The sequence below is a fragment of the Macaca nemestrina genome, chromosome 12 (genome assembly GCF_043159975.1).
Source record: "Macaca nemestrina isolate mMacNem1 chromosome 12, mMacNem.hap1, whole genome shotgun sequence".
Classification (NCBI taxonomy): Eukaryota; Metazoa; Chordata; class Mammalia; order Primates; family Cercopithecidae; genus Macaca; species Macaca nemestrina.
This window is the reverse complement of record NC_092136.1, coordinates 9,794,938-9,822,795: the sequence shown is the minus strand read 5'-3', so window position 1 is coordinate 9,822,795 and position 27,858 is coordinate 9,794,938. Positions and strand designations below refer to the sequence as shown.

At 56.2% G+C, this 27,858-nt stretch overlaps 2 protein-coding genes across 56 annotated transcripts in view; one reads left to right on the top strand and one right to left on the bottom strand.

Annotated features, from left to right (window-relative positions):
- Positions 1-3,905: 3,905 nt before the first annotated feature.
- LOC105477838 (solute carrier family 22 member 12) lies at positions 3,906-18,153 on the top strand. Of its 6 annotated transcripts, none has more exons than XR_011610499.1 (10): positions 3,906-4,678; positions 5,500-5,603; positions 6,135-6,533; positions 10,510-10,633; positions 10,800-10,915; positions 11,663-11,877; positions 12,357-12,465; positions 12,723-12,926; positions 15,478-16,293; positions 16,981-18,153. XR_011610499.1 is itself a non-coding variant. In XM_071074385.1 (10 exons), the coding sequence occupies exons 1-10, from the start codon at positions 4,277-4,279 to the stop codon at positions 13,538-13,540; spliced, it is 1,662 nt and encodes a 553-aa protein (XP_070930486.1). In that variant the 5' UTR covers positions 3,906-4,276; the 3' UTR covers positions 13,541-14,329. The 6 variants fall into 6 exon arrangements, 5 of the variants coding, with proteins under 5 accessions (XP_070930486.1, XP_070930487.1, XP_070930485.1 ...); XM_071074385.1 differs by lacking the exons at positions 15,478-16,293; positions 16,981-18,153 and adding an exon at positions 13,477-14,329 and having other exon boundaries at positions 6,135-6,289; positions 6,365-6,533; XM_071074386.1 differs by lacking the exons at positions 15,478-16,293; positions 16,981-18,153 and adding an exon at positions 13,477-13,639 and having other exon boundaries at positions 6,135-6,262; positions 6,365-6,533.
- The window catches only part of LOC105469526 (neurexin 2), a 117,493-nt gene continuing 107,776 nt past the window's right edge, over positions 18,142-27,858 (bottom strand). For 35 of the 50 annotated variants that reach the window (XM_011720641.3, XM_011720644.3, XM_011720645.3 and 32 more), the window contains one exon: positions 19,020-20,059. In XM_011720641.3, coding sequence (XP_011718943.1) covers positions 19,173-20,059 — 887 coding nt within the window. In that variant the 3' untranslated portion in view covers positions 19,020-19,172. Of the gene's footprint in view, positions 20,060-27,858 lie in introns of all 50 variants that reach the window. The other 15 variants (XM_071074369.1, XM_071074370.1, XM_071074373.1 and 12 more) reach the window with 3 other exon arrangements.

Genomic DNA, 27,858 nt, shown 5'->3' with positions numbered 1-27,858 from the left:
TGGTCTCAAACTCCTGACCTCAAGTGATCCACCCACCTCGGCCTCCCAAAGTGCTGAGATTACAGGCATGAGCCAACATGCCTGGCCCAAGAGAAACACTCTTAATATCTACTAAGAGATCAAGGAAATTATTCCACCCATGAAACAAGAAGTGGAAACTAGGAAACAAGAAGAGGCAGTTATAGGAAGAACCAAACAGGGATTCTGAAATGGAAATTACACATTCTGAAATTAAAATGCTGGTGATTTTGGGCTGGGTGTGGTAGCTCATGCCTATAATCCCAGTATTTTGGGAGGCCGAGGCGGGTGGATCACTTGAGGCCAGGAGTTCGAGACCAGCTTGGCCAACATGGTGAAACCCTATCTCTATTAAAAATACAAAAATTAGTTGGGCATGGTGGCGCATGCCTGTAGACCCAGCTACTCAGGAGGCTGAGGCATGAGAATTGCTTGAGCCTGGGAGGTGGAGATTGCAGTGGGCCGAGATGGCGCCACTGCACTCCAGCCTGGGGAACAGAGCAAGACTCTGACGCAATTAAAAAAAAAAAAAAAAGTAGAGAAAGCTGAATGAGAAGCACTTTTTTGGGAGAGCTCAGCTTTGGCCACACTAAGTGTGAGATATTTATTAAGCACCTAAGATTAGGCAGTTGGATCAAAATCTAGCATTCCAAGAAGAGGTACAGGCTAAAGATGTGAATGGACCAGATGATAGAGAAGATAGAGAAGACCAAGGAGTGAGCTCAGTGGCCTCCAATGTTAACAGTGTGGGGAGAAGAGGAAAACCCAACCAAGAAGACTGAGAACTGGTGAGTCCTGGAGGCCCAGGGAAGAAAGTATCCTCAGGTGGAGATCAGAGACAGATGGCTCGAGTAAGATAAGGACTGAAAATGTCATTGCATCTAGTAGCATGGAGGTCATTGGTGACAGCAGAGTGATGGGTCAAAGCCTTGATGGGAATGAATCCAAAAAAACAAAACAATGGGAAGAGAGAAAGTGGAAATGAGTGTCAATAATACTTTCATAGAATTTTGTTGTAAATAGAAGCAAAGGCGGGGCGATAGCTTAAGAAGAAAGAGCGGCTCAAATGGAGGGGGACTTTTTGGAAGACTACAGAAAAAATGGCATATTTGTACATTGCTGGAAATTATCCAGTAGTGAGGGAAAGACAAGTGCCAAGGGATGTGAATAGGCAAAGGGGCTCTAGGCACACAGTGAGGGGCTGGCATGGATGAGAGAGAGACCAAACTGGGTGGAGGGAAGGCAGAATGTGGGGGCACCAAGGCAGGTGAGCTGGTGAGCGAATTAGATTGTTGGCTTCTGATGGCTTCTATTGTTTCAGTGAAATAAGAAGAAAGATCATCTATTGAGAGAGAGAATGAAGAGAAGGTGGTAGTTTTGAAGAGGGAAAGTGGTATCAAATAACCCCTGGTTTGTGTGTTCAAATATAAGGATAACAGAAATAAAACATAACTGACAGACCAAGACAGAAGTATAGAACAAGAAAACTTAATTTATTCAGTAGAAATTAGGAACAAGGAAACCAAGATTTAAAGGGAAAATGTGGTAAATGAAGTCCAAACATGTCAATAATTACAATAAATATGAACAGGTTAAAACTGCTAATTAAAAGGCAAAGGTTTTTCTTTTGGATTTTACAAAAGGAAATGTAAAGCTTATTTGGCAGGTCAGGCTGATGAAGCTAAACTATCAGTTACAAAAACAAAGCCTGGACATATTTACACCAAACTGTAAACAATAGTGTAACTCACTGGTTGATGAGTATATGAGTGATCTTTATTTTCATTACACTTTTCAATATGTTCTGAATTTTTAAGGAAGTGTGTAAATTATTTCATAATTAGAAAAAAAAGGAAGTTTTTAAAAAAAATCGTCCATGCACTTCAGCAAGTCTTCATGGAGCCTTTATTTGTTGTCCAAATCAGTTCCAAAGAGGCTCTAAAGAAGGGTCCCAGACTACCAGGAGCTCGCTGGAAATAAGACCAACCAGACCATAATAGAAGAATGCAGGACATGGCTGGGTGCCATGGCTCATGCCACTTTGGGAGGCCGAAGTGGGCAGATCACCTGAGGTCAGGAGTTTGAGAAGAATGCAGGACAATGTAAAGATGGGATTCCACTGACAACTCTGAGCCCTGGGTGTAGGCAGGAATAAGCAAAGAGAGCCCACTGGGGGAGGCAGTATTTGGACTGTGCCCATTCCACACAGTATGTGGCCTAAGGGTGAGCCTGGAGACAGCATTCCAGGCTGGAGGTCCAACACAAGCAAGGGTGGGAACTGAGCAAGCATGTACAGGGCACGTGGTAGAAGCAGTGGATGAGTCAAGGTGCAGAGTCCAGGGAGGCAAAGAAATTGGCTTGGTAAGCCACGTGGTGGGGCAGTGGGAAGAGTGGGTGAAGCAAAAAGAAGCAGATGGGAGGGGCATTTATGCCTCAAATGGAGAGTTTTGTGCCCAAAGCACATAACAGCAAACACCTGGGTTGCCATCACTGCTGCACTGCACATATACGCATGCACACACATACACACATGCACTTGTGCAAACACATGTGCACATATACACAGGTATGTGCACACAGCCACATACATATACACTTCTTTTTTTTTTTTTTTTTTTTTTGAGATAGAGTCTTGCTTTGTTGCCCAGGCTAGAGTGCAATGGTGCAATCTCAGCTTGCTGCAAACTCCACCTCCCGGGTTCAAGAGATTCTCCTGCCTCAGCCTTCCAAGTAGCTGGAATTATAGCTGTACACCACCACCGTGCTCAGCTAACTTTTGTATTTTTAGTAGAGATGGGTTTTTGCCATGTTGGCCAAGCTGGTCTTGAACTCCTGATCTCAAGTGATCTGCCCACCTAGGCCTCCCAAAGTGCTGGGATTACAGGCATGAGCTACCACACCCAGCCACACACACACACTTTTTAACTGCTTTGTGTTTTCTGGCCCTTTCGCCTAGAGAATTAGCTATCAAGACCAAGGGGGTTCTCTTGGCTTCGGTCCAGACTTTCCTGAACCCCACACCCTGCACCGGCACACACTGCTGCCCGCCCCCCTGCCCTGGTAAGGCACCACTAGCTATTGTTGACTGGGAGCCCCTTGACTTTTAAGCAGGATTTGACCCAAGGGTTTGCAGTGCGGGGTGGGTCCAGGGACAGGAGTCGAGGCAGAAAGACAAGGGCAAGGACAGCTGTGGAGTTGGGGAGGTGGGAGAGAGACATCCTTAGGAGGCAAAACTAGCCAGGCTTGGCCTGTTGTGAGTTTGGGAGGCAGAGAGCAGGAGGCATGAACCAAGACGCTGGGTTCCAGGCCAGGGACCGTGACATGGGAGGCCATAGCTGAGGTGGGGCTCTGCAGGAGGCGTAGATTTGGGGAGGCATTGGGCACACTGAACTTGGGGAGTCTGTGGGGTGTCTGTTGATGCTGTGAAGCTCCACCGAGGGCTCAGGACAGGGTAACAGCAAAGGGGGAACAGGACGCCAACCATAGCAGGTGAGTGGAGGCAGGAGCCACGGGTGGAGCCATGGGCAAGGCCAGGCCGCACAGCCTGGGAGGCGCAGGGGCTGGGCAGCTGCCAGTGACCCAAGCACACACAGAGACCTGCACAGCTGCCCCAGCCCCAAGTTAGGGGTATCTGCGGGCCCGCCTTCTTTTGGCTCAGCCACTCTGGGAGGTAGGCACGCAGGGGCACCGAAGGGGGCAGGCAGCCCTGGCATCCCACAGCCGCCAGGAGGAGAACTTAGGCCTTCCCAAGACCTGGCAAAGAGCGGGCTGGCCCTGGCCCCCGAGCGAAGGAGGCTGCATCTCCCTCACATCTGCGCCTCCCTCAACGCGGGTTAAACTTTGACCAAGGAAATGATTGCTAAACTCGATTCCGTAAGTGTCACCAGTCACACTTTAATTCCAGTCTAGAATTAAAGTCTTCAGTCTCCACATTTCCTACTTTCCAAATTCAGCTTTTCCGGGAGGTCTGGAGCAGCTGCCTCTCTGGGGAGATGCTGGAGGTCTCGGAATCACCTCACGCAGCCTCAGGGTCCGGTTGGAGCCACTCCAAGTGACACCAGCAGGCAGATGACCAGACAGCCTGAGCCCCCAGCCCCGAGTCTGTGAAGCCAGCAGCCACTGACATGCTCCCAGCCGCCGGGCTGGAGAAGCCACTGTGGGCACCACCGTGGAGGAAACAGGCCCGTGGCCCTGGCCCCTTTGCCTTGGGCCAGCCCTTGTGAAGTGGGCCCTCTTCTGGGCCCCTTGAGTAGGTTCCATGGCATTTTCTGAACTCCTGGACCTCGTGGGTGGCCTGGGCAGGTTCCAGGTTCTCCAGACAGTGGCTCTGATGGTCTCCATCATGTGGCTGAGTACCCAGAGCATGCTGGAGAACTTCTCGGCCGCTGTGCCCAGCCACCGCTGCTGGGTACCCCTCCTGGACAACAGCACGGCTCAGGCCGGCGTCCCAGGGGGCCTGACTCCCGAGGCCCTCCTGGCTGTCTCCATCCCACCGGGCCCCAACCAGGGGCCCCACCAATGCCGCCGCTTCCGCCAGCCACAGTGGCAGATCTTGGACCCCAATGCCACGGCCACCAGCTGGAGCGAGGCCGACACGGAGCCGTGTGTGGACGGCTGGGTCTATGACCGCAGCATCTTCACCTCCACCATCGTGGCCAAGGTAGGGCCTCCCCCAGAGCCACTCGAGTCCTGCCACCTTGGAGGTCAGAGTCATGGATCACGGTGGCTCAGACTCAAAGGTTCAGTCCTGGGAGGGACCCACCTCCTCAGGCCCTGCTCACTCTTGAGCCGCTCAGCCCCTCGTCAGCCACACACAGGGGAGTGGGCGGCAGGGATCAGTCTACAGATGGAGCCAGCCCAGGCTCTTGGAGGTGCAGGGGGCACCTGGGCGGGCGCCTCTAAATGCTGGCACCTGGACACTCACTGGCCTCACCCAGTCTCGGCCCTGCTGACCCATCAGCTGTGACTCCAGGCAACGTAGCCACAGGGGGACTCAGTGACCATTCACTGGATTCCCCAAGACCAAAGCACACAGGGTAAGGGACCACCCCAGGCTGCCTCCCAGATGGGGCGCCAGGCAAGGCCAGGCAAGCAGACAGGGGCGGCTCGTCCCAACAAGCAGGAAGAAACTCTTTACAAAGAACAGGAGGGACGCAGCCTCCGGGAGAGCGGCCAGGGTGTCAGTTTGGGTGGCTGCTTCCAAGTGGACAGACAGGAGACGGGGCAGATGTGGCTAGAAACCCATTGGGCAATAGGGAGCCAGGGAGGAGTTTAGGCAAAGGGTGGCAGGATATACTCCTCAGAAGACCAAACTGTGCCTGTGGGTGCCCTCACTGTTCCACAGGGTCTTGCTCTAAAGCCCTAGAGGTCACCAGGCCACCCACCCCACCCAGCTCCCTGGGGGCCCTCCCATACAGTTTCTCTGCCCCTCCGCACGGGCTCTCCCAGCCTCCTGAGCTCATTCTCCTCCTCTCCCCTCAGTGGAACCTGGTGTGTGACTCTCATGCCCTGAAGCCCATGGCCCAGTCCATCTACCTGGCTGGGATTCTGGTGGGAGCTGCTGCGTGCGGCCCTGCCTCAGACAGGTGAGTACCCCCAGTCCAGGAAGGTCCCAGTTCCCCTCACGACCCCGCTCTCCTAGGCCCCTGGCCGACTGGCCCCAAACCAGCCTCAACAAACCAAGTCTAGACGCCCTCCTTGTTGGAGGTGGGTCTCGGACCAGCCACCCTGCAGCTGTGCCATGTAGGGAGGTCTGGAACCTTCTCTGAGCCTCAAGTTCACTGACTTTATTCTGGGGGTTGTAGAGGATTGCTACTCCCCCGCAAACATTCACTGCTAAAACTGGCTTGGCCACACGCCTGCCTTCAGCTGTGACCTGAGTGCTCCTGGTGACCGGAGCCCATTCCCTTTGGCTCCAGCCTCGGGACTGTCTTTGTGCTCCAGAGTCTTGCTCCAGAGTCTTCCATGGGTGGAGAATGCAGGTTTCACCCAGGTGCCGCTTCAGTGTCCGCCTCAGCTCAGCGGCCAAGCAGAGGGTGGGCTCTCTGTGGTCCAGATCCCCGTGGCCAGTGCCATGGCCAGTCACAGACCCTGCCTCTTCCTGGTTTGTGCCGCAGGTTCGGGCGCAGGCTGGTGCTAACCTGGAGCTACCTTCAGATGGCTGTAATGGGCACGGCAGCTGCCTTCGCCCCCACCTTCCCCGTGTACTGCCTGTTCCGCTTCCTGTTGGCCTTTGCCGTAGCAGGTGTCATGATGAACACGGGCACTCTCTGTAGGTCTCTGACCTGGCGCCATGCAGGGGGGCTCCATGCAGGCTCCAGGGCTGAACCACTCGGTCTCCTTGCAGTGATGGAGTGGACGGCGGCGCAGGCCCGACCTTTGGTGATGACCCTGAACTCTCTGGGCTTCAGCTTCGGCCATGGTCTGACGGCCGCAGTGGCCTACGGTGTGCGGGACTGGACACTGCTGCAGCTGGTGGTCTCGGTCCCCTTCTTCCTCTGCTTTTTGTACTCATGGTGGGTGCTGTGCTCCACTTCCCTCCTCAGAGGAGATCCTGCCCACTTTCCACCCGGGGGAATGGGAGACTCTCCTATCCCTGGGGGCTGGGGAGTGCTAGAGGCCAGGGGTGCACGGGCTGGAGGAAAGCCAGGAGCCTGGCAGAGTGGACCACCCACAAGCCCAAGACACCCACTTCAACCAGGGCTTGGGTCCCTAGGGTGCCTCCCCTGCTCCTCCCAAGTGCTCCTTCTCCTACTCATTCTTCTCCTTTCCTCCCTCCTTCTCCTCATCTCTTGGCCTGTTCCCCTCTCCTGTCTCTGCCTGCCTTGGCATCTGTGCTGCCAGGCCCATCTTCTGAGCCCCTCTGTGCCAGGCATGGCAGCACTGAACTAGGCTAGGGTTGCGGGTGGAAAGATACAACACATGCCCGCACATACAGCACACAGCTGCAGTCTGCCTCATGGGTTGACAGAATCAATGCATGTGTCTGTCTGCTGGAGAACAGGGACCAGGACCCACTCATCAGAGGGGACTCCACAGTCCCCAAAGAGAGCCGGCATGTGTAGGAAGTTAGGAAATGTTAGCACTGCCCTTAAATCAGGCTTGGCCCTTGCCAAGCACCTGGCACATAGTAGGTGCTAAATAAATATTTGTTGAATGGATGAATTGTTAGGTAAGTAGAAATAGATAGGTAGGTAGGTATGTAGGTAGGCAGGTAGGTAGAGACAGATCAATAAATGGGATGATGGATGTGTGGATTAGACGAGTGGATGGGTGAGTTGGTGTATAGATGGATTGGATTGTATAGATGAATTGAATCAATGGTTGAATGAATGGATAGAAGGATGGATGGATGGATGGTTGGAATAGAAGGATGGATGGATGGTTGGAATGGATGAATGGATGGATGCATGGATGGATGGATGGATGGATGGATGGATGGATGGATGGATGGAAGGAATGGATGGATGGATGGATGGATAGTTGGGATGGATGGATGGATGGATGGATGGATGGATGGATGGATGGAATGGGTGGGTGGATGGATGGATGGTTGAATGGATGGATGGATGGATGGATGGATGGATGGATGGATGGATGGAATGGATGGCTGGATGGTTGGATGGATGGATGGATGGAATGGATGGATGGATGGATAGTTGGAATGGATGGATGGATAGATGGATGGATGGATGGATGGATGGATGGATGGATGGAATGGAATGGGTGGGTGGATGGATGGATGGTTGAATGGATGGATGGATGGATGGATGGAATGGATGGCTGGATGGTTGGATGGATGGATGGATGGAATGGATGGATGGATGGATAGTTGGGATGGATGGATGGATGGATGGATGGATGGATGGATGGATGGATGGAATGGGTGGGTGGATGGATGGATGGTTGAATGGATGGATGGATGGATGGATGGATGGATGGATGGATGGATGGATGGAATGGATGGCTGGATGGTTGGATGGATGGATGGATGGAATGGATGGATGGATGGATAGTTGGAATGGATGGATGGATAGATGGATGGATGGATGGATGGATGGATGGATGGAATGGAATGGGTGGGTGGATGGATGGATGGTTGAATGGATGGATGGATGGATGGATGGAATGGATGGCTGGATGGTTGGATGGATGGATGGATGGAATGGATGGATGGATGGATAGTTGGGATGGATGGATGGATGGATGGATGGATGGATGGATGGATGGAATGGAATGGGTGGGTGGATGGATGGATGGTTGAATGGATGGTTGAATGGATGGATGGATGGATGGATGGATGGATGGATGGATGGTTGAATGGATGGATGGATGGATGGATGGATGGATGGAATGGATGGATGGATGGTTGAATGGATGGATAGGTGGATGAATTGGATGAACTGGATGGATGAATGGATAGATGGATGGACGGAGGCCATTTGAGGGCAGGGCTGAGCCTGGATCATTCATACACGGGCCCTGCACTTAGTAGTTGTTTGGCCATTGGGACCACCGCAGAAAGGAGCACAGCAGAGGGCCCAGTGGTGAACAGATGCCCACACCCACACTAGGAAGAAGGTTGACTCCACAAATCTCTCCCACCCAACAGTTTGGAGTGGAGTAACAATTTGCAGCCACTCCTCAGAGCAGGAGACAATTACATCTCATACAGTGGCTCCACAAGGAGGCAATTGTGTCCAACAGCCTTCTGGGATGGCAGCTTGACTCCCAACACCAAGAGGGCAGACAGTGGAAGGCAAAGGTCAGCAATACAAATTCCAAGGCACCCCTCCTGGTTCTCATGCTGATGCAGGGCCACAGAGCTGCACCCCCCTTTCCTTGGTAGATATGCTCCTACAGGGCTGAAGAAGTGCCCATTAATTCATTCATTAATTCATTCATTCAACAAATAACTACTGAGCACCTACCAGATGCCAGGCACTGGCTGACACCAGCTATGAGCAGACACGGGGTCTCTGCCCATGTGGAACTCACAGGGAATCCCAAACATCATGGCCTCACAAACTGCGCCTAAGGCTTGACGACAAGCTGGGGTGTGGACATCTGAAAATGGGACCCCGCTTTCTCCCTCCCAGTCACTTCCAACACATTCCAGTCAGCTTTCTCCCTCTTCTCCACCCAAACTGCCCTTCCCAGGGTCACCCACAATGATCCGGCCACCATCACTTGTGGCCCCTGCTGTGTGGCGGGCACGGTCTGCACTCTCTCCCTCAGGCAGCCTCACCCCTGCCTGCAGCCCCAGCTCCCTCCAAATGCTGCAGACTCCAAATCTCCACTCGGTCCCGCCTCCCCCACTGACCTCCAGCTTCGCGCCTCCAACTGCCTGTGTGATGGTTCCATAATAGGTGTCTCATCTCCACAAACATCTCCTTAGACCTCTCCTCCTCAAGGCTTCCCCAGAGTGGGGAGCAGCCCCTGAACTCACCAGATGCTGAGTCACAGTGACCATGATGCCTCTCTCTCCCTCACCATCCCCCCACCAAGTCCACGGGGTCACCAGGCTTCATCAGCTCTACCTCTAATATGCACCTGGAATCTCTACTTCTCTCCTCTGTTCTGCAAATACCTAAGGAGCTCAGGGCCCCAGTGGGTGTAGGCAGGTGGCCCCCACCCGGCTGCTCATAGGGGACAACATGTCTGGCTGAAGGACCTGCAGGAGCCAAGGCCTAGAGGCAGGCCTTGTGTAGAGTGGTGGGGCGCTTGTGTAGAGTGGTAGCATGGCAGGCGCTCAGCAGGTGGGGCAGGATGGGGTGGCGTAAGCTCAGTTTGACGCTGAGAGTAGTGGGAGCCAGGTCAGTGTAAGGGGCTGAGTCCTGCCACAGGGAGGGGAGGGGAGGGGCTGGGCTCATGAGGCTGAGGTAGCAGAGACTCAGGTGCAAGGGGTGCTGTGTGGGAATTGGCTGACTGGGTGCGGCCAGAGGGCACTGGTGCTGTTGGGGACCCTGCTCCCAGCCTGAGTCCCAGGGTGGCTGTTAAACTGTTTGCAGGAGGAAGATGCAGCCATGGGGTGGACAGGAAGGCCGTGTGGTATGGGAGGTGCCAGGACAGGGGTGGACCCCAGCGGCCTTGGAGATAGCCAAGGTCCTGGCAGCGGCCAGGACCCGGTGGTCCTGTAGCCCTAGGGGCCCTGACTGCAACCAGGCCAGGTTTCTAGTGAGGTAGGGGAAAGGCTGTGGGGTCCAGAGGGAGGCAGGAAGGGTTCAACGGAGTCGTCCCTCCCTCCATCCCAGCAGCCAGCCCCAGGATGAGAACTGCATATCCCCAACCGCAACCCCTAGGAGGGAGAAAGGAAGCAGGAGTTCTGCTGGGGAAGGAGGGTGCCCAAGAGGGCATGGCTGCCCTTCAGGGTCCTCAGCCACCCTGAGCCTTGGGCCTGGAGCAGTGGGTACAGGGGAGCAGTCTAAGGCTGGCGCAGGCCAGGCCCTGGGGGCCACAGACAATGACCCCTCCCATGCCCCTCCACTTAAGGTGGCTGGCAGAGTCGGCACGATGGCTCCTCACCACGGGCAGGCTGGACCGGGGCCTGCGCGAGCTGTGGAGGGTGGCTGCCATCAACAGAAAGGGGGCGGTGCGGGACACCCTGACCCCTGAGGTAAGGCTGATCCTCCTCAAACCTGGACCCTCAGACCCTCTCCCTGGCCCTGCATAGGGCACCCTGGGAGACCCACCAAGGACCTCAGCTCCCTGAGAAGAAGGTCTCAGAGAGGAGGAGGCACCTGGAGCCCCCAGTGCCAACAGCACCCACCCCATCTCCATAGGTCTTGCTTTCAGCCATGAGGGAGGAACTGAGCATGGACCAGGCTCCCGCCAGCCTGGGCACACTGCTCCGCACGCCCGGACTGCGCTTCCGGACCTGTATCTCCATGTTGTGCTGGTAGACGCCCTTCCCCCAACCCCACCTCCACAGAGGAACCTGGAATCGGGGCTCTCGCTGGCACATGGCCCCGGCCTCTGCTGGCTCTGCTTGGTCCCGCTGGCCTGCAGCACAGACACCTTCCCCTCTGTCAGTCACTCCTGACAGGAGACAACCCAGGCCGGGTGGGCTCACTGAGGGGCTTTAATAAGGGGCAAGGCAGATAGAAGAGATGCGGTAGGCCGGATCCCTAACAAAGCTCCTGGGGGGGCTGGGAGCCAGGCAGGACGATGGGGTCATCCAGGCAACAGCATGGGCAGCAAGCGCCCCTGCCTGGTGTGGAGGGGCTGGGGAGGGCAGAGCGGGCTTATCAGAGCCCAGGACCCACAGCCATCCAGCAAAGACCAAGACCGCCAAGGCCAAGGAGGGAAGGCCTGTTTAGTGGCAGCTGGAGCCACGGAAGGAACATAGTCACTCCCAGACAAAGCTCCTACGCAGAGAGGGAGGCAGAAATCCCCCGCTTCTCCCCTCCTCCAGCCTTTCACCAGAGCCTCCCATCAGCCAAACCCAAAGGAAAGCCATGTTGGCAAATGGACCTGGGAAACAGTCTAGAGACTGGCCCCAGCCCACAGAGCTGCAGCTGAAGGGCCAGAACGCTGACCTAAGAGCAGCACGCCCCCACCCTGACCGCCCCCGCCCATTGTTCCCATCCTGCCCACCGCCCCTCCACCCCCACCCCCACCCTGACTCCCCTGACCCCCACCCCAGGTTCGCCTTTGGCTTCACCTTCTTCGGCCTGGCCCTGGACCTGCAGGCCCTGGGCAGCAACATCTTCCTGCTCCAGATGTTTATTGGTGTAGTGGACATCCCGGCCAAGATGGGCGCCCTGCTGCTGCTGAGCCGACTGGGCCGCCGCCCCACGCAGGCCGCATCCCTGTTACTGGCAGGGCTCTGCATTCTGGCCAACACGCTGGTGCCCCACGGTGAGGGGGCAAAGCTGGACACCAGAGGCTTCCCTACCTCGGGGGTGTCGGGATGGGAACAGAGACCTCGGCCCCTCCTTGGAGGTGCTGGACTAGAGCAGGTACCCTGTCAGGAAGGAGGCTGCTGGAGCCGTCTAGGGACAGACGGCAGTGTCTGCGCTGAGCCAACGAGAATGGTGAAGGAGTGGCAGGGGTGGCACCAGGGAAAAATGTGGAGTTAAAATGAGAACTGAGCGATGGGTTGCAGGGGGAGGGAAACAGGGGTCAAGAGGACTCCAGGGCTGGCTCCGGATGTCTGAGTGGGGAGCAGATTGCAGGTGTGGCCATGAGGCCACTCAGGACAGGACCCCCAGATGGAGATGACTCCCAAGCATTTGCAAAGAGGCCTGCAGCTCAAGGATAAGCCCCCTGGGCTGAAGGGAGCCCCCATCTGATCTTGGGCCCCCCACCAAGCTCACTAATCCCATCTCTACCCACAGAAATGGGGGCTGTGCGCTCAGCCCTGGCCGTGCTGGGGCTGGGCGGGGTGGGGGCCGCCTTCACCTGCATCACCATCTACAGCAGCGAGCTCTTCCCCACCGTGCTCAGGTGAGGCTGGGCCTGGGCTCCAGGAGAGGGGAGCCCTGGGCTGAGCTGCGGAGCAACCCCAGGCAGGATTGGCTTCTCCCAGACCTAGATGTTCATGTCATGCATCTCCCTCTTGCATGATCCTGGGGCTGCTCAGGTGCGTCCCAAGCCCAGCCTGACGCCCTGGGCCTCCCTGGGCCAAGTGGGCCTGGCCCGGGTATGGGATCAAGGATGTGGGCAGGCAGACCAGGCGCTGACAGGTGCATCTGCATTGGCAGGATGACGGCAGTGGGCTTGGGCCAGATGGCGGCCCGTGGAGGAGCCATCCTGGGGCCCCTGGTCCGGCTGCTGGGTGTCCATGGCCCCTGGCTGCCCTTGCTGGTATACGGGACGGTGCCGGTGCTGAGTGGCCTGGCCGCACTGCTTCTGCCCGAGACCCAGAGCCTGCCGCTGCCCGACACCATCCAAGATGTGCAGAACCAGTGAGTGGACCCAGCCTTGGGACCAGCCCTCCCTCCCACCAGAGAACCCCAGCACAGGGCAGCCTGCTCACCCATCCCCATCACTGTACGGAGGGAGAAGCAGAGGCCCAGACAGATAGGATTGGCCCAGGGTCACACAGTACATCTCTGGGAGAGTGGCAACCCAGGGCTTGGTCTCCAGCTGGCAGTGCTTTGACCCACGGCTTTGTCCTCTGCCCTTCACTACACCGTTCGAGGCACAAATGGCCAAGCTCCCCCAGGTCCACCCTGAGAGAGGCCAAAGGGAGAAGAGTGGATAGTCCTTTGTGAGAGGGAGATCCAGCTCTTGTTGGGGGACCTCACAGGCCCCAGATTCTACCTCTAAAGCCCTGATGACTGACAGGGCAGTCACTGCACACGCACTCCCCACCCATCACATGCTTGGGAGCTCAGTTCTGGGCCCCCGAGAGCAGGGTGGCGGCATTCCCTGGAGTCCTTGGGATGGATACAGGTCAAAGGTCAGGGGCCACTCTGCACCCCCAAGACACACCCCCGTGTGTTTCCTGAACAGGGCAGTAAAGAAGGCGACACACGGCACACTGGGGAACTCTGTCCTGAAATCCACACAATTTTAGCCTCCTGGGAAGCCTGTGATGGGACAGTCGGAGGAAGAGCCTTCTTCTGTCCTCTGGAGAAGGCAGGAGGAAAGCAAAGTCCATTTCCAGAGGCCCAGAGGCTGTCCTCTGAGGTCCCCACTCTCCCCCAGGGCTGCCCCTCCAGCTGAGCCCTGCCCCTCTCACAGTCCAAAGGGCCCCCTTCAATACTGAAGGGGCAAAGAACAGTTTGATTTGCAGAAGGCGGCCCAGTGCACCACCACCCTGCCCTGCCCTCATGGCTTCAGAGAGCAGAGGGGTCAGCCCAGGGGAACGAGCTGGCCTTGCCAACCCTCTGCTTGCCTCCTCACTGCCACTTGTTCGCCCACACCCGTCCACCTGCCCAGAGCTCAGAGCTAACCACCATCCAAGGTCAAGGCCTCTCCTGGCTCCGCACAAGCAGTAGAGTCTCAGCTCCACAGCTTTACCCAGAAGCCCTTGTTAGCCTGACCCCTGGCCCCTCTCCATGTCCCTCCAGACCTCAGCCACCTGCCCGCCACATCCTCTGCCTGCAGTCCCCTTCCCACCCTTATCCCTGACAGACTCCACTTAACCCCCAAACCCAGACCCCCTTCCAGGGCTCCAGGGCCAGCCTGAGATGCCCGTGAAACTTCTACCCACAGTTACAGCCACAAGCCTGCCTTCTCCCACCCTGCCAGCCTATGAGTTCCCAGAGGGTTGGGGTGGTCCCATGACCCCATGTCCCAGCTCCCACACAGCGCTGGGCCAGTGGGGCATTGGTGCGAGGGATTGAATAAAGGGAAAAATGAATGGCTGCCCCTCACTGACTCCAGTGATGACCCCCCAGGGTCCTCCCAGGTTGGGGGAAGGAGGAAAGTTCTGGGGCCTCCTTGCTGGGATGGGCCTTTTCCAGGCCAGCTTTCCTGCCCCAGCTGCCAGGCCAGAGTGGCTGCTATTTCCAGCCCCTATTGTGGGCCCGGTGCTGTGCTGGACCCCTCAAAGCATCATCTCACTTCACTTTTCCTGAACCCTGTAGGGCAAACGTTGCCCCATTTTACAGATGAAAAAACCTTGAGGCTTGAAGAACCCGATTGCCCATGACACTCAGTTAGGTGGGGGCAGTATCAGGATTCAAACCCGTCAGTAGGCCTCCAGAGCCCCACTCTGGTCACAAACACCCGCAGTCTCGCCCAACCCAGCCTCACCATCTGGGTGTCCAGTAACTCTCCTGGAGGCAGCGGCAAGGCCAGGGGCCCACAGTGTCCACAGGCATGGCTCGCAGGGAAACGCAGTGCAGCGCACACAGAGGTCTGGGTGCAGGCAGAAGCCATTTCCTGCCCAGCCGGGTCCCGGTCAGCCCACCCAGTCACCCGAGCCACCCTGGGGCCATGCTCAGATAGTCTCTGGGTCCACCTGTGCCTGCCTTGCTACCTCCAGGCACCTTGACCGAGGGCTGTGCCCCACCCCCCCACACACACACATTAGCCATGTGTGCACACGTGTGCCCACGTGCACATGCACACGCATGGAATGGGAAAACAGAAAGCAACTCTTTGCCCCCACAGGAAGGGGGTCACTTCTTGGCCTGGTCTTGTCAGCTGCAGCCCCTGGGCCTCTGGGGGGCCGTGTCCTCTGGCCATCTACCTAGGGTCACCCCTCAGTAAAGAACCCTGGGCAGGAATCCCATTTGTGAAGATGCCTGAATACAACGTCATCTCAGTCTGCCCTGGACTTGTTGTCTTTTGTCTATCTGCTGCCCAGCTGAGGCCCGGTGCCCTTTCTAACCCTTGAACAGCATTCTTGGGACCTTAGGGTATCCAGAAGTTTCTAGAAGGCAGAACCCAGGGCTGGTGGGAGATGTCCTCTCCTGTCTTCTGGGATATCCCTCCAGCTCACCAAGGGGGTCTGGGCTACCCCTCTGCCCGCATCCTGAGTGGCCTTGCTCCTGGTCCTTCCAGGTAGTCACGACCTTCCAGGACCCAAGGCCTGTCTGCTTCCAACATAAGTCATCCCTCGATTAACTCAAGAGGCCCTGAAAGCTGGGAAGGCCCAGGGCCCTGTTCCTCTGGCGAGTGAGCAGCCTTGCCGTGGCCAAGTGGGTGTCGGCGAAGGGAGAAGGGCCCCGCTCAGCAGCAGCCGCAAGCCCACCCGAATGGCAAGCCTATGCTTGGGACACACTCTGTTCTGATGCCCACCACAGGGGCTCCAACCTCAGAGCCTGTGGGGCACCCTGCTATGGAGGAGCCAAGGGAAAGAAGAACCCATAACTACCCTCGTCAGTCTCATCCCCATGGCGGTGGAGGCCTCAGGCAGCAGGGATGAGGAAAGTGGCTCAGGACTCACTTTGTTCATTTTCCTGCCTCCAGCCAAGCCCATAGCTCACCCAGGAGGATGTGTGGGAAGAGGTAGCACCAAGCCCCATGGGCTCCAGATCTGCCTTCAAGAGGGGGGGTTCTATCCAGAAGCGCTGGGCACTGGCTGGGCTGGTGTTCCCTCTCCTGGGGGCTTGCTTGATGAGGGCAAGTCTGTGAACTTCTCCCCCAAATCCCTGTCCTTAAGAGGCCTGAGGAGAAATTTCCTGACACATCCCTGTGAGGACCACCCGCCAAGGAGCCAGGATGCCTGGAATCTCAAGCACCATCAAGCCCTGGACACTGGGCCTGTCTGGGACACTCCTGGGGCCACTGCCAGGCCAGCCAGACCCTGAGGAGCCCAGCTCAGGCCCAGATGCTAAGTTCAACCTCAGAGGCATAAGAAGATAAACTGGGAATCAGGTGACTCTCTCTTACAGATGGGTAAACTGAGTCAATGACTGAGTCTGTCCTCTTATAACCAAGACCTTGAGCTGCCTTATGCAGAGAGAAAGACCAAGTCCCACAGTCATATGGCAACCAGGAGGACTGGGGTCCATCCTTCCAACTCCTGGACTGCCCCTGTTCCTGCTCCCCTACCCTGATATACTGTCCCCTATCCTGTTTAGGGTCATTCCAGAAATTTCTGGAGTAAGGATATTCTTTCCCTTCCTAACACCAAGGAGCCCCTTTCTGCCTGTCTTTCTTTGGCTAGTTGTGATGGGAGGAGGGGAATCCAAGCTGTCTCCGTCCCTTGGTCAGAGATAGTAGTAACAGGAAGCCCCAAAGGTTCCAATCACCAGCCCAGGAACAGGACATCCTAGCAAGAGTGCCCCAAACCAGGGCCTCTCCCAGACTTCCACGGGTGCTTAGAGCTGACCTCAATGATGCTGACCTCGGCTTCAAGACGGTGAGCAGTTGGGGGACAAGCAGGGCCCAAGTCTCACCCCTCAGGAGCTGGATCAGAAGGGCAAGGAGGGGCTGAGTCCATAGAAATCCACACCTGGGGCTCTGCTCTCTCGCCCTTGTTAGGATTTTGCGGGAGGAATCTCAAGAGGTCTTGGGGGTGCCCCATGGTGGGGAGGGTCCCAAGACAAAAGCTTCTTTCAGGGATGGAGAGAAGGAAGAGAGGGAGATGAGACTGACCTTGGCCTCTGGAGACAGCTGGAGGCTGCTCAGGTCAGTACCTGCCACTCCCACTAAGGGATGTTCCCCTGCTGAAGGGTGGGGCTCCTGCAGGCATGGAGGCAGCCAGGCCTAAAGATGGACCAGGCTTTTGAACTGCAAAATGCCGCGAGGATGAGCTGGTCAACAGCCAGAGCCTGTTGCAGACGGAAGATCAAGATGCAGAATTGGGCAGTGGAGGGGATGGCAAGCCAAGGGTATGAGGAAGCCTGGCAGAGGGGAGGGCTGAGAAGCCCATCGAGAGAGGGACCCTGAGTGACACAGCATGGCTGAGTCATGTCTCCCGTGCCAGGTGGGGCAACACCCCACCACCGCCACCCTCGAGGTCCGCAACCCTCCTCACTTTCCCCTCCTGACAATGCTGTACACGTGGGTATCTGTCCCTTGCGACTGAGAGGCTTAACAAATACAGACCCATCTCGTAACATGTCTGGACCATGGACCTGTTAGGATCTCCACAAAGGAGTAAACACAGTGGACGAGGTGGCCAGCCCTGGTTCCACCTTCAGTTCCAGCAGCTGCCCACAGTCAACCAGAGTGGACTTGGGGGGAGGTAGGGTACCAGGGTCCAAATCCCCAGAGAGGAAGAGCACAGACTCTGGAGTCAGGCAGAACAGGAGACCACATGGACTCAGTCATTCATTCACCTCGAGACCTGGGAGCAGCCATTGAAGGTCTCCAAGCCCAGGAATCACCTCCTCCCTCCCTCCAAGGGCTGCTGAAGGATGAGGCAGCATCTGTCCCGCACCCAGGTCGGTGCCTGGGCACACATGCCCCGAGATGTGAGTCCAGTAGCCATCAAGGGGCAACACAAGGTCTCCAGAGATCTGTCTGCCTCCCTGAGAAGCTAAGGTCTGTGAACCGGCCAGAGACCAGCCACATTTCCTGCCCGTTCCTCAGCCCAGCAGGGATACAGGACACAGGACACCATGAGACAAAGACAAGTCATCCCAGGAACCCAAAGCCACGCTACGCCCAAAAGTTCGGGAGCAACTTACCAGATCTTGTGGGCCCCCATGTGGGCCCAGACCCCAGCCCAAAGCCAGGATCTAACAGCACCCACCCCAAAAAAACTGCACAGGACCGTTGGAATTTGGAAAGTTTTTGTTTTCTTTTTCCCACACATTTCCGGGGTTGGGGTGTTTTCCAAGACTCAGACACGTTTGTTAACAAAGAGAGAAAAAAAACTGGGGGAGCAGGGAGCCCGTGGGCAGAGAAGTGACCCCAGCAGTCTGTGGACAATGCCTTGCTCCCTCTTCCCTGCTGCCTGCACCCAGCAGGTGCCACAGGCTGCTGCTCGTGGAATCTAGAGTATTTGTCTGTAATATATATCTGCATTTGCCTTCCCCTCCCTCCCACCCCCACCCCTGCTCCTCCAGCAGCTTCCCCATCAATGCACGTCGCCCGGCGGCACACACAGAACAGGCCTTCAGCCAGGCCTGAGCCCCTTCCCTGGGCGGCACCAAGCAGGTGCCTCTCCTGGTGAGGGGAGTTGGAGCACTTGGGGACAAGCCCACTGCCCCACCCCACCCACCCACTGGGCCACTCGGGCCCACCCTCCCATCCTTCTCCCACCGACTCTGGAAACCCAAAGGGAGGAAAGGAAGGGAGAAATGAGACACACAAAAAAAGAAGTAGGAAAGAAGGGTGGGGACAGTGAGACACAGCAAGCCTGGGATGGGGACTGGAGGGCTTGGGGAGAGAAGGAAGGCAGGAGGGACAGAAGGAGGAAGAAGAAAAATTGAGGAAAATTAACAGGACGAATAGTGGACACTTTACAAAACCCCCAGCCTTCCTTCCCACCCAACCCCACCAAAATAAAACTACCCCCCTTAAAAAAATAAATCAACCCAGGGCTGTGAGCACGTGCCCTGCCTGGCAGGCGCAGAGCTGAGAGGGACAGTCAGCCCTGGGACTGACGAGGCCGCGCGGTGGACGGCAGGAGGAAGGGGGCGAACACGGGGTTTTTCCTTTTCTTTTTTTGCGTTTCCTCTTCGTAAGAGAAGCCTGAGGCAGCCAGGGAGAGGGTCCCCAGGCCCCTGGCAGGGAGAGGGTGGCACCCTCCTCCCGGGCCCTCCCAGGAGGGGCAGCTGGCAGTGGGGCGCAGTGCCAGGGGCTCAGACGTAATACTCCTTGTCTTTGTTCTTCTTGGCCTTGCTGGGCGTCTTGGGGGCAGTCGGGGCCTTCTCTTTCACCACCGCCCCATTGCTCTGGGCCGAGTTACTGATGTAGTTCCGGCTCTGGTCCACCTGATAGGAGCCCTCGTCACGATTGCGGTACTTGTACATGGCGTAGAGGAGGATGAGGATGCAGAGCGCCGCCGCCGCCACAATGCCCACCACCATGCCCGTGGTGCTGCTGGACTCCCGGATCACCTCCACTGCGCCCGGTGGGCCCCGCTCCCCAGGCCCTGTGGGGTTGGCTGTGGGCAGATGGGGGAAGCCGGGGGCTGAGGTCACGCCGGGGCGCAGGGGAGGGGGCCTCCGCGGCTCAAAGGACGTGGGGGCCCCAGGCCCCAAGGGCGGGTTCTCCAGCAGGGGCTGAAGCGGATCTCGGTGGTTCATTTTGCCCGCCGGCAGGTTGGGGGCTGGGGCGGAGGGGGCAAACAGCACCCCAGGGGCGCCCGTGGCCCCATCTGTCCTGAGGTTGGGCCGGGGAGCGGGTTTGCGGGGTGACAGGAGGGTGGTGCGGTCCGTGACCAGGGGAAAGGTGGTGTAAAAGTCCTCGTCGTCCGTGGGGGGGAGGCTGGAGTCAAAGACCTCCCCGGAGGCGAAGCCCGAGGCCTCGATGGGCTCCTCGCAGTCGCTGTCGTCCCGCTCGGCCTGGCACGGGCCCCCGGAGGGCGGGCGGCGCGCCGCAGGCGGGGGCAGCGTGTCTTGGGTGGCGCCCACTCCCGTGAGGAAGGGGTAGAAGGTAGGGGGCGGGGGCACGAAGGGGGATCGGGTGGCCACGGGAGGGGGGTCTAAGGAGTCCTCCGTGATAATGGGCAATATTAACTCTCCTCCTAGAACAAGAGAGAGAAGAGAAAAGAGAGGGCGTCAGCGAGGGCCAGGGCGCAGGCGGCCGGCACAGAGAGAGAAACAACAGCCTCACACACCCAAATCGGTTCCAATTGGCTTTGGCGGAGACTAGAGCGGGCTGGGCCCGCCCGCCAGCCGGCCGAGCACTGCGCTTTAAGCGGGCAGCGGCTCAGATGCCCTGGGCACCCCACGCACGGGCTCTGTGACACTCTGGGTTTTGGTCTTTTGTTTGTCTTAAGAAATCAAAAGGAACAGAAAGGAAAGGAAATTGAAAAGAAACAGAAAAAAAAAAACTCTACTGGTTTAAGGCTTTAAAAACAGATACAACAGCAGCATTTAAACAAACCTAACAACAGTATCTTTTAGGGTTTTTTTTTTTTTCTAGATTTTTCTTTTTGCTTTTTTTTTTTTTTTTTGCTTTTGTTTTTAAAAAAGAAGATAGCATACCACGGAATTCAGGCAACTTACATCAACAAATAGGCCGTGTGATTTTAGCATGAAGAAAAAAATTACAAACAGAGCTGTGTAAGCGGGTTCTCCCGGAAAAAATAAGAAAAAACAACTTTTCCGTACAACGTTTTCTGTCTATCTGTTCGGTATCTCCCTCCCTCACTCTCCGCTCCCTGCACATCCTGCCTCCTCCTGAACTCTCTCCGCCCTCACTTGTCCCTCTCCCCCTCATTCAACACAAAGCTGAACTCTGCACAGGGCAGGCTGGGGCTGCGGGGCGGTTTCCACCACTTGGTGTCAGCATATGGGGGAGGGAGGAACAGTGGGCAGGAGGGCTTGGAGAGTAGGGACATGACAGGCAGCCATGTAGGGATTGCTACATGGGTGAGAGGTCTTGGGAGGGGACGGCCATGGGGGGAGCTTGGAAGGCTAATTGCAGGGTGGCCATGGGAGGGGAGACATCGAAAGTGGGAAGTGAGGTGGCCCATGAGGAAGAGTGGGCAGGGAGGAGTCGGATGCATTGGAGCAGAGTCCTGTCCCATAGGACTCTGGGAGGGGTGGGGAGAAGCCATGTAGAGGCAGGGATGTGGGGAGGGACAAGGAAGGAGTGAGGGAAGTGGGCAGGGACACATGGTTCCTGAGCTAAACCTAACTCCCCAACTTTCTCATTCTTCACCCTCCACCTCTGACCCCCACTGACTTCCCCCCTCCCCCTCCCCAGAACCCCCATGGGCCGCCAGGACCTGGCCAGGGCTTGACTGCCTCTGGCCCTCTTATTATTGTTAAAACAATAATAAAACAACGGAAAGAAGAAGAAAGCAAAAAAAGAAAAGAAAATACATACACAGCCATCTGGGAGGGAAGCACCTGCTAAATAGGGCCCATGGGAATGAGTGGGGAGGGCTTTGTGAGGGGAGAACGGGTCTCCCCATCTCTAGGTCTGATAACTGGAGTCCTGTGGGCAGAAACTGCAATTCCCATCAGCCCCCAAAAGGTGAGAACTATAACTCCCATCAGTCCTTGGAGGAGTGTAGACCACAATTCCCATCAGCCACTAGGTCAACAACTGTGACTCCCATCAGCCTCCTGGGCCTCCTCTCAAAGCAAAATAGTGCAACCTCCTGGTTTGGGGTAGAAGGGAGCTGGGGCTGGCTCTAGGTGGCTGGTGGGAGGACTTGCTCCTCTTGCAGGGGCACCTCTGGGCCTTACAAGGGCTGGAGGTTTCCTCTCTGGCTCTCTCTTCAGCACAGCCTAAGCCCTGCCAACATCTGAGTGCCTCTCGCTGGTCTCTGCAGGGTGTGGTCTTCCTAGATCGTGCCCAGAATCCCCTCAGCCTCTTGGTGGAAAAGCACCCCAGGGCCTCCACTGCCAGGTCCCACCTGCCCCACTTCAGCCCCACTGCAGCCAGACCAGCCACATTCCACCTTCACATCTTGTCTGTCTTCTCCTGCTCCCCACCCACCCATGGCCCTCTACCTCTGCGCTGAGTTCAAACACTGTTGCCAACCTTCAGATCACAAGCTCCAGCAATGTTGCAGAGCTGTCCTTGCCCACACAAGCCAGCCTGTAGCCAAGACCTTTCCATCGAACTTGAAGCCTTGCTGAGCTCCCCAGGCTGCTCTTCCAACCAGACTCCAATCTCCCCTGGCCAGGGGCTCACCTACACCCTAGATTTTGAAACCCCAGGGCTCCTGGCCCTCCAAAGGCTCAGTCACAGTGAAAACCTTTGAGCTAAGAGCAAAGCAGCATGTTTTGTGGAGCTGGGACTATCGATCCCAGCTCATTATGGATAAGAATGCTGAGGCCTGGGTGGGCAGGACTTCCCAAGGTTACCAGGTGTAGGTGCCCAGCAAGGTAAGTGAGGCCAGGGAAGGGTTAGATCTCATGAGAAGCCCAAGAAAGCCTAAGTCATCCTCCCAATGTCTCCAGGAATCTGTTGGGACTACTTGACTCTTGGCTTGGATGTGAACTTGGATGACAGAACAGGTGTTCTGAGTTCCTGTGTGACTGTGGGCAACTTTCTTCCAGTCTCTGGGCCTCAGTTTCCTCATCTATAAAACTGGGGTATTGGGCTCCAGGCCCAGGATGAGGCCAAGGCTTGGCTCTCGTGGGACCTCTAGCCTTTGGATAAACAAGTGGGATGTCTTCCTGTACCCACCTGGGACCCAGACAAGGAAAGCCAGCACCCTGGTCCCCAGGTAAGGGGCAAACTCAGCTGTCAGCTCTCAGGAGGGTTGGCAGCCCCTCGAGCGGTGGTAACCTGGGCCCAATCATGGCAGGATTCCCCTCCCTGCGTGAACTCTGAGTGCCTCTGGGGTCCTTCCTGCTGGTCCATACCACCAGCCCTCTACCTGACCTTTGTCTTCTATTCAGAACACCTTTCCCTGCTGACATCTCAGAGTCTGGTCAAACACCTCCTCTTCCAGGCAGAGGATGCTCCCTGCCTGAGTGCCTCTGACACCATACCCTAATTCTGTCCTGGAGGCATGGCTTTGTACTCACTGCCAGGGAAGGGCCAACGGCAGTGGGCCTGGCACAGAGTTGGGGCTCGTTATACTTTTCCAGGGGAAAGGGAGCAATATTCCTCAGGCATTTCCTCTGGGCCAGGCCAGGCTAGGTATCTAGGGAAGGGAGTGGGCGTCTCTCTCACAGGCCAGAGCAGCAGAGTTCTGAACACCCCACCCCCTCCACCCTCTTAGGCAGCAGGCACTGTGGAGAGCTCAGCCTGGCGGCAGCCTTTCTCTACAAACCATCTCCTACCCCAGCTCGCCACCTTCCATCTTAGACTGGGCCACCAGCTGCTGCTGGAAACCCCAGCATCAAGGTTTGGCCTAAGCTGGCTGGCCATAGTTGGGGCCCCAGCAAAGTGCCAGGCCCAGGGCACAGGACCAGACCAGGAGGCCCTTGCTGAGGCCACATCCTGCCCTAGAGGGGCTGACAGGCTGATCAGGGCACAGAGCTCAGCTCTCTACCAACCTGCTGTCCCCCAGTCAGGCTAGGGCATGGGGGGCTTCAGGTCTTGGACCACAGACAAGTCTTACCAAGCCTGAGCCCCCTACAACCATTTGCGCTAGCTAAGCCCTTGGGACACACAGGCTCCTCGGGTCACCCTTCTGCAGCCTTCCTCTGCCCCCAGACTCCTCCCAGGCGTGCTCACATTGACCTCTTGCTCCTCCAACCCCAGCTGCTTCCTGGTCTCCATATCTGGGTCCCAGTCCTGTCCCTGCATCCGCAGCTCCTCTGGGGTTTCTCTGCCCAAGGCTTTGACTGCACCATCTCCTAAGGTGTCCTCCCCTCACACACACCCCCTACACTGCCATAACTTCCCCTTGGTCCCCCCTTCTCATGGTAGCTTCTGTCTTCCACATGGCTTCCTCTCCGTTTCTTCCCAGTGTCCCACACCCCACTTCCTCTCCACAAGATAAAAGGCTCTGGAGAACCCATGAGAATGCATGAGGACTTCCTTCCCTGGGCTCGCTCAACCCTGCCTAGGCTCTGGGGGCAGTCAAGTCACCTAACCTAGGGTGCTGGGCTTTCCCGGATCACACACCAGTTCAGGAAGGATCAGAAGAGGCTGTCCTGGCGAGGATTTGGCAGGACCTGGAGGAGGGGAGGACCAGAATCCTCAGAGACTCCTCCCTGCCCAAAGCCCCACCACTGCCTGTGCTGCTGGGCTTTGTGGGTGCAGATTCACAATGACTCATGGTCCAGCTCTACACCAAGGATGCATCCTGGAATGGGGTGCTCCTAGGAGTCAGTGGAGTTTGGTAGGACCTCAGGCAGCCTCCTGCCTCTCCCCAACTTCAGGCAGCTGCGGCATTTGGAAAATACTCACAGGTGCACACTTACCACAGACACCACCCGCCCACCCAACACTCCTCTGCATCCTAAGAAAAGCTGAATTTCAGTGCATGTGGGTCCCACTTACTAGAGAATGCCATCCCTGACCAGGGAGACCACCAGCCATTCCTGATCTCCCCTTCCTCCCCAACTCTCCTTCCTCTGGGGGCTGCCGGCCCAACAAACTTAGCCCCTTCTGCCCTTAGGGAACAGAAGGCCCCTGCCTGGAAATCTACCCAAGAACCCCATTCTCACCCAAGTAAGGTGTGCCCACCCCCAAAGGGGAGTCTAGAATTGAGGTTGAGCATGTCTGAGACTAAGCAGTGAGCTGAAGGCCCTGCCCAGGCTGTGAGGGGCAAGAAAGCCATCAGCCTACAGGGCATTTCATGGGGGTTAGAAAAAACAGTTCTATGCGGACGTGACCCTGTGGTACATGACTTCACAAACAGTACCTTCATGCAATATTGGAAAAACCATTCTCTCCTCTCAGTGGACGGTCCTGTTCTGGTGCCCAGGACACACGGCTGGGCAAGCAGAGCTCTGGGCGGATGTCAGCCCCTACTCACCTGTGCGAGCAGAGAGCAATCTGTGCCACTGTGTATGGTGCCCTGAAGGAAGGTGCCCTCCACCACCCACAAGCACCAGTACAGCAAGGGCAGAGGCCAGGGTATTTCAAGGTAAGAAAAAAATGGTACATTGTGGCATATGCACGTGCACACACACACAGAGGATCTGTGTTTCTGTGCCCCAAGCACATGTGTACATGCATGTACGTGAACCTAGATGGATCTGAGCATGAGCGTGTGCATGTCAGTGCGTGGACCTCTGGCTCTGGCATGTGCCTGCCGGCCACTGAGCCTGGGTCTGAGTTCTATGTGCACATGTGCATATATGAACGTGCCCCAGAACATGTGAGTGCACCACGGCATCCGAGCACCAGCGGTGCACCCCAGGGAATGCATCCTTCACCAAACTCATTTTCCCTTCTCCTGGGCAGTAAGACTACATTTCCCGACATTCCTTGTGAGTAGGCCTGGTGTGTGACTGAGTAGTGGGCACTGCCCGTACCAGTGCCCCAGCAGCCTCCTGGTGCCACCTTCCATGCTCCTTCTCCTACAGTGATGTTGGAAACCACAGGTTGAAAATGGAGGTGCCACAGATGGGAGGAGTGTGGATTCCTAAAGCACTCTTTGCAGCAGAGCCACCTGCTGATCAGCCACACCCAGGTAGGGTGCACCTGAGTGAGAAACTCCTCTTGAATTAACTACGGAGATCCGGGGCTTATCTGTTACAGAAACAAATGTTACTTTAACTAATATAGACACTGGAACCAGAAATGGATGTCACGATAACATAAACCTGAGAAGGCACTCGTGACAATCCAAGGCGTGGAGGCTGGGAAGATGAAACCCACGTACTGCAGTGGTGAAGCATGTGGTGTGCACCGTTGCTCATGAGGACCTGAAGGGTAGGCACTGCCTATGGACTCTGGGCACTGAGGGAAAGGGCTGGGAAAGGCCAGTGACCATGAGGCTTCTACTTTCTGCTTTTAGTGACATAGTACAAGGAGGAGACTAAGGAGGCAAGGAGTACGAGGAGGCAAGAATCGGCTGATTCGCAAGCAGAAGTGAAAAGAATACAGACAGCCCAGAAATCTGTATCCCACCAGAGTCAGAAGAGGCCACTGCTTCCAAACAGTAAGAGAGAAAAGTGAAAAGGCTTTGAGGGACAATGGTGCAGTAAAGCTTCTCACCCTCACTCAATAAGAACACTCAGCCTTGCTCAAGGATCAGATTTAGGGATTGCCACCCCCCCGCCGCCAACTTCCCACCTATTGTTTCAAATGTCCTCAAGACAGTCACCACTGTATGAAGAGAAAGAGGCATGGGGGCGGAGCAACAAGGAAATAAGTGAGGCTTGAGAACTGTGTCTAGGTATGGTTACTTTGAACCTTAAACCACCCTTGGGCCCCAAATCTGCATGAGCAGGGGTAGGTTATCATGCTACAGCACCCCCAAGGAGGATATTGTTCCCAACACCCACTTCAGACATGGCTATGGGAGGACCGGGAGGAACTTCCCAGAGGGGAGAGCCAGGGACCCCAGACAAAGGAGAGGGGAGTCTCCCCCAGAGAGCAGAGTCTCTCCCAGGGTTTAATGAAGAAATTTCCCCCACTGCAGGGGCAGAGAGCCTGGCCTGCCTGCCTGCTGGATTTCCTCAGCGCTAGGAGCACACATTGGCCTGTGTGAATCTAGGCTGCTGTGTGTCTTCCATTTTTCCCTTTTTTGTATGGGAGGTTGTATTACAGTTGTCGACTCTGCCCCACACCACAGTATTCTGGGTGTGTGTTGGGCTGTGGGAGCAGTGAGATAAATTATCCATTTAGTTCTTGGGTATCTGGATCACATATGGGTCCCCATTCCAGAGGAGTCAGGTCTTAACCGGATGTGGAGGGCCACCATCTCCCAGACATCATCAGGTTTGAGATGAATGCCCTAATGGTTGGGACTTTGGGTGGTCTCCTGGGGAGGGGTGGGTGTGTCCTGGAGGTGAGGAAGAGTGACATGGATCCTTGATGACCCACAGGCAAGCCAGTGACAAATAATTCACTAGTTGGGCCCCAGACCTTTTTCTGCTTCCTCCTGAGGGCACAGCAAGGCCACACCTCACAGCCTTCCTTAAAGTTAGGTTGGGCCCCATGACTGAGCTCCAGGCAACAGAATGTGGGCAGGAGCCTGGAAGCCTCTCCCACAGCTGGCCCATACAATCTTCCACTTCACAACTCCATGCCACCGCAACTCAGGAAGTCACCTGTTGAAGATGGTGCAGCCGCAAGATGGAGAGGGACCAAGCCCTGAGTCATCACTTGGAAAACAATCAGGAACACTTGTTTATAACTTAGGTGAATGAGAAATACATGTCTATGTGTTAAACCAATACATGTTGTCCATTATAGCAACTAGTGCTACCTTGAGACCCTCTTGGAATCTGAACACACTGTGGTTCTACCAGTCTGGGCAAATGTGTCTGTGACTCTGTGGAGTTAAGCCTGCATGTGCCTCTGAGGGTCTCATTTATGTGTGCATGAGGGCAATGCCTCAGGAGGGATGCTTGCATGGAGTAAGTGCAGAAGGCTGCTTCTGTGGGTCTGAGCATACGTGGACCTGGGTGAATCTGAATACACATGTGTGTATGTGTGTGCTTTTGTGGGTCTAAACAACTGTGTATACTTGCCTGAGTGGGAGCACACAGGCATACAGGCATGCCTTGTACTGTGTCTGAACATGTGTGCATGCCCTCCAGGTCTGAGGATATGTGTGTGCCCTTCTGTGTGCCACTGCATGGGTACCTTGGAGCACAGAAGTGCACCTGCACCTGTGTGGGCTAATGGAGGCCCGAGAGTGTGTGTGTGCGTGCGTGTGTGTGTTTACACCTCTGTACAGGTCTGAGCACATGAACTTGCAGGTCTATGTGTATGTGTGTACCTATGTAT

Excerpts from the sequence above, each read along its gene's own strand:
- LOC105477838 (XM_071074383.1), top strand. The coding sequence starts at position 4,277 with ATGGCATTTTCTGAACTCCTGGACCTCGTGGGTGGCCTGGGCAGGTTC. Across the intron at positions 10,916-11,662 it reads TGTATCTCCATGTTGTGCTG|GTTCGCCTTTGGCTTCACCT; the intron begins GTAGACGCCCTT and ends CCCCCACCCCAG. Across the intron at positions 12,466-12,722 it reads CTCTTCCCCACCGTGCTCAG|GATGACGGCAGTGGGCTTGG; the intron begins GTGAGGCTGGGC and ends CTGCATTGGCAG.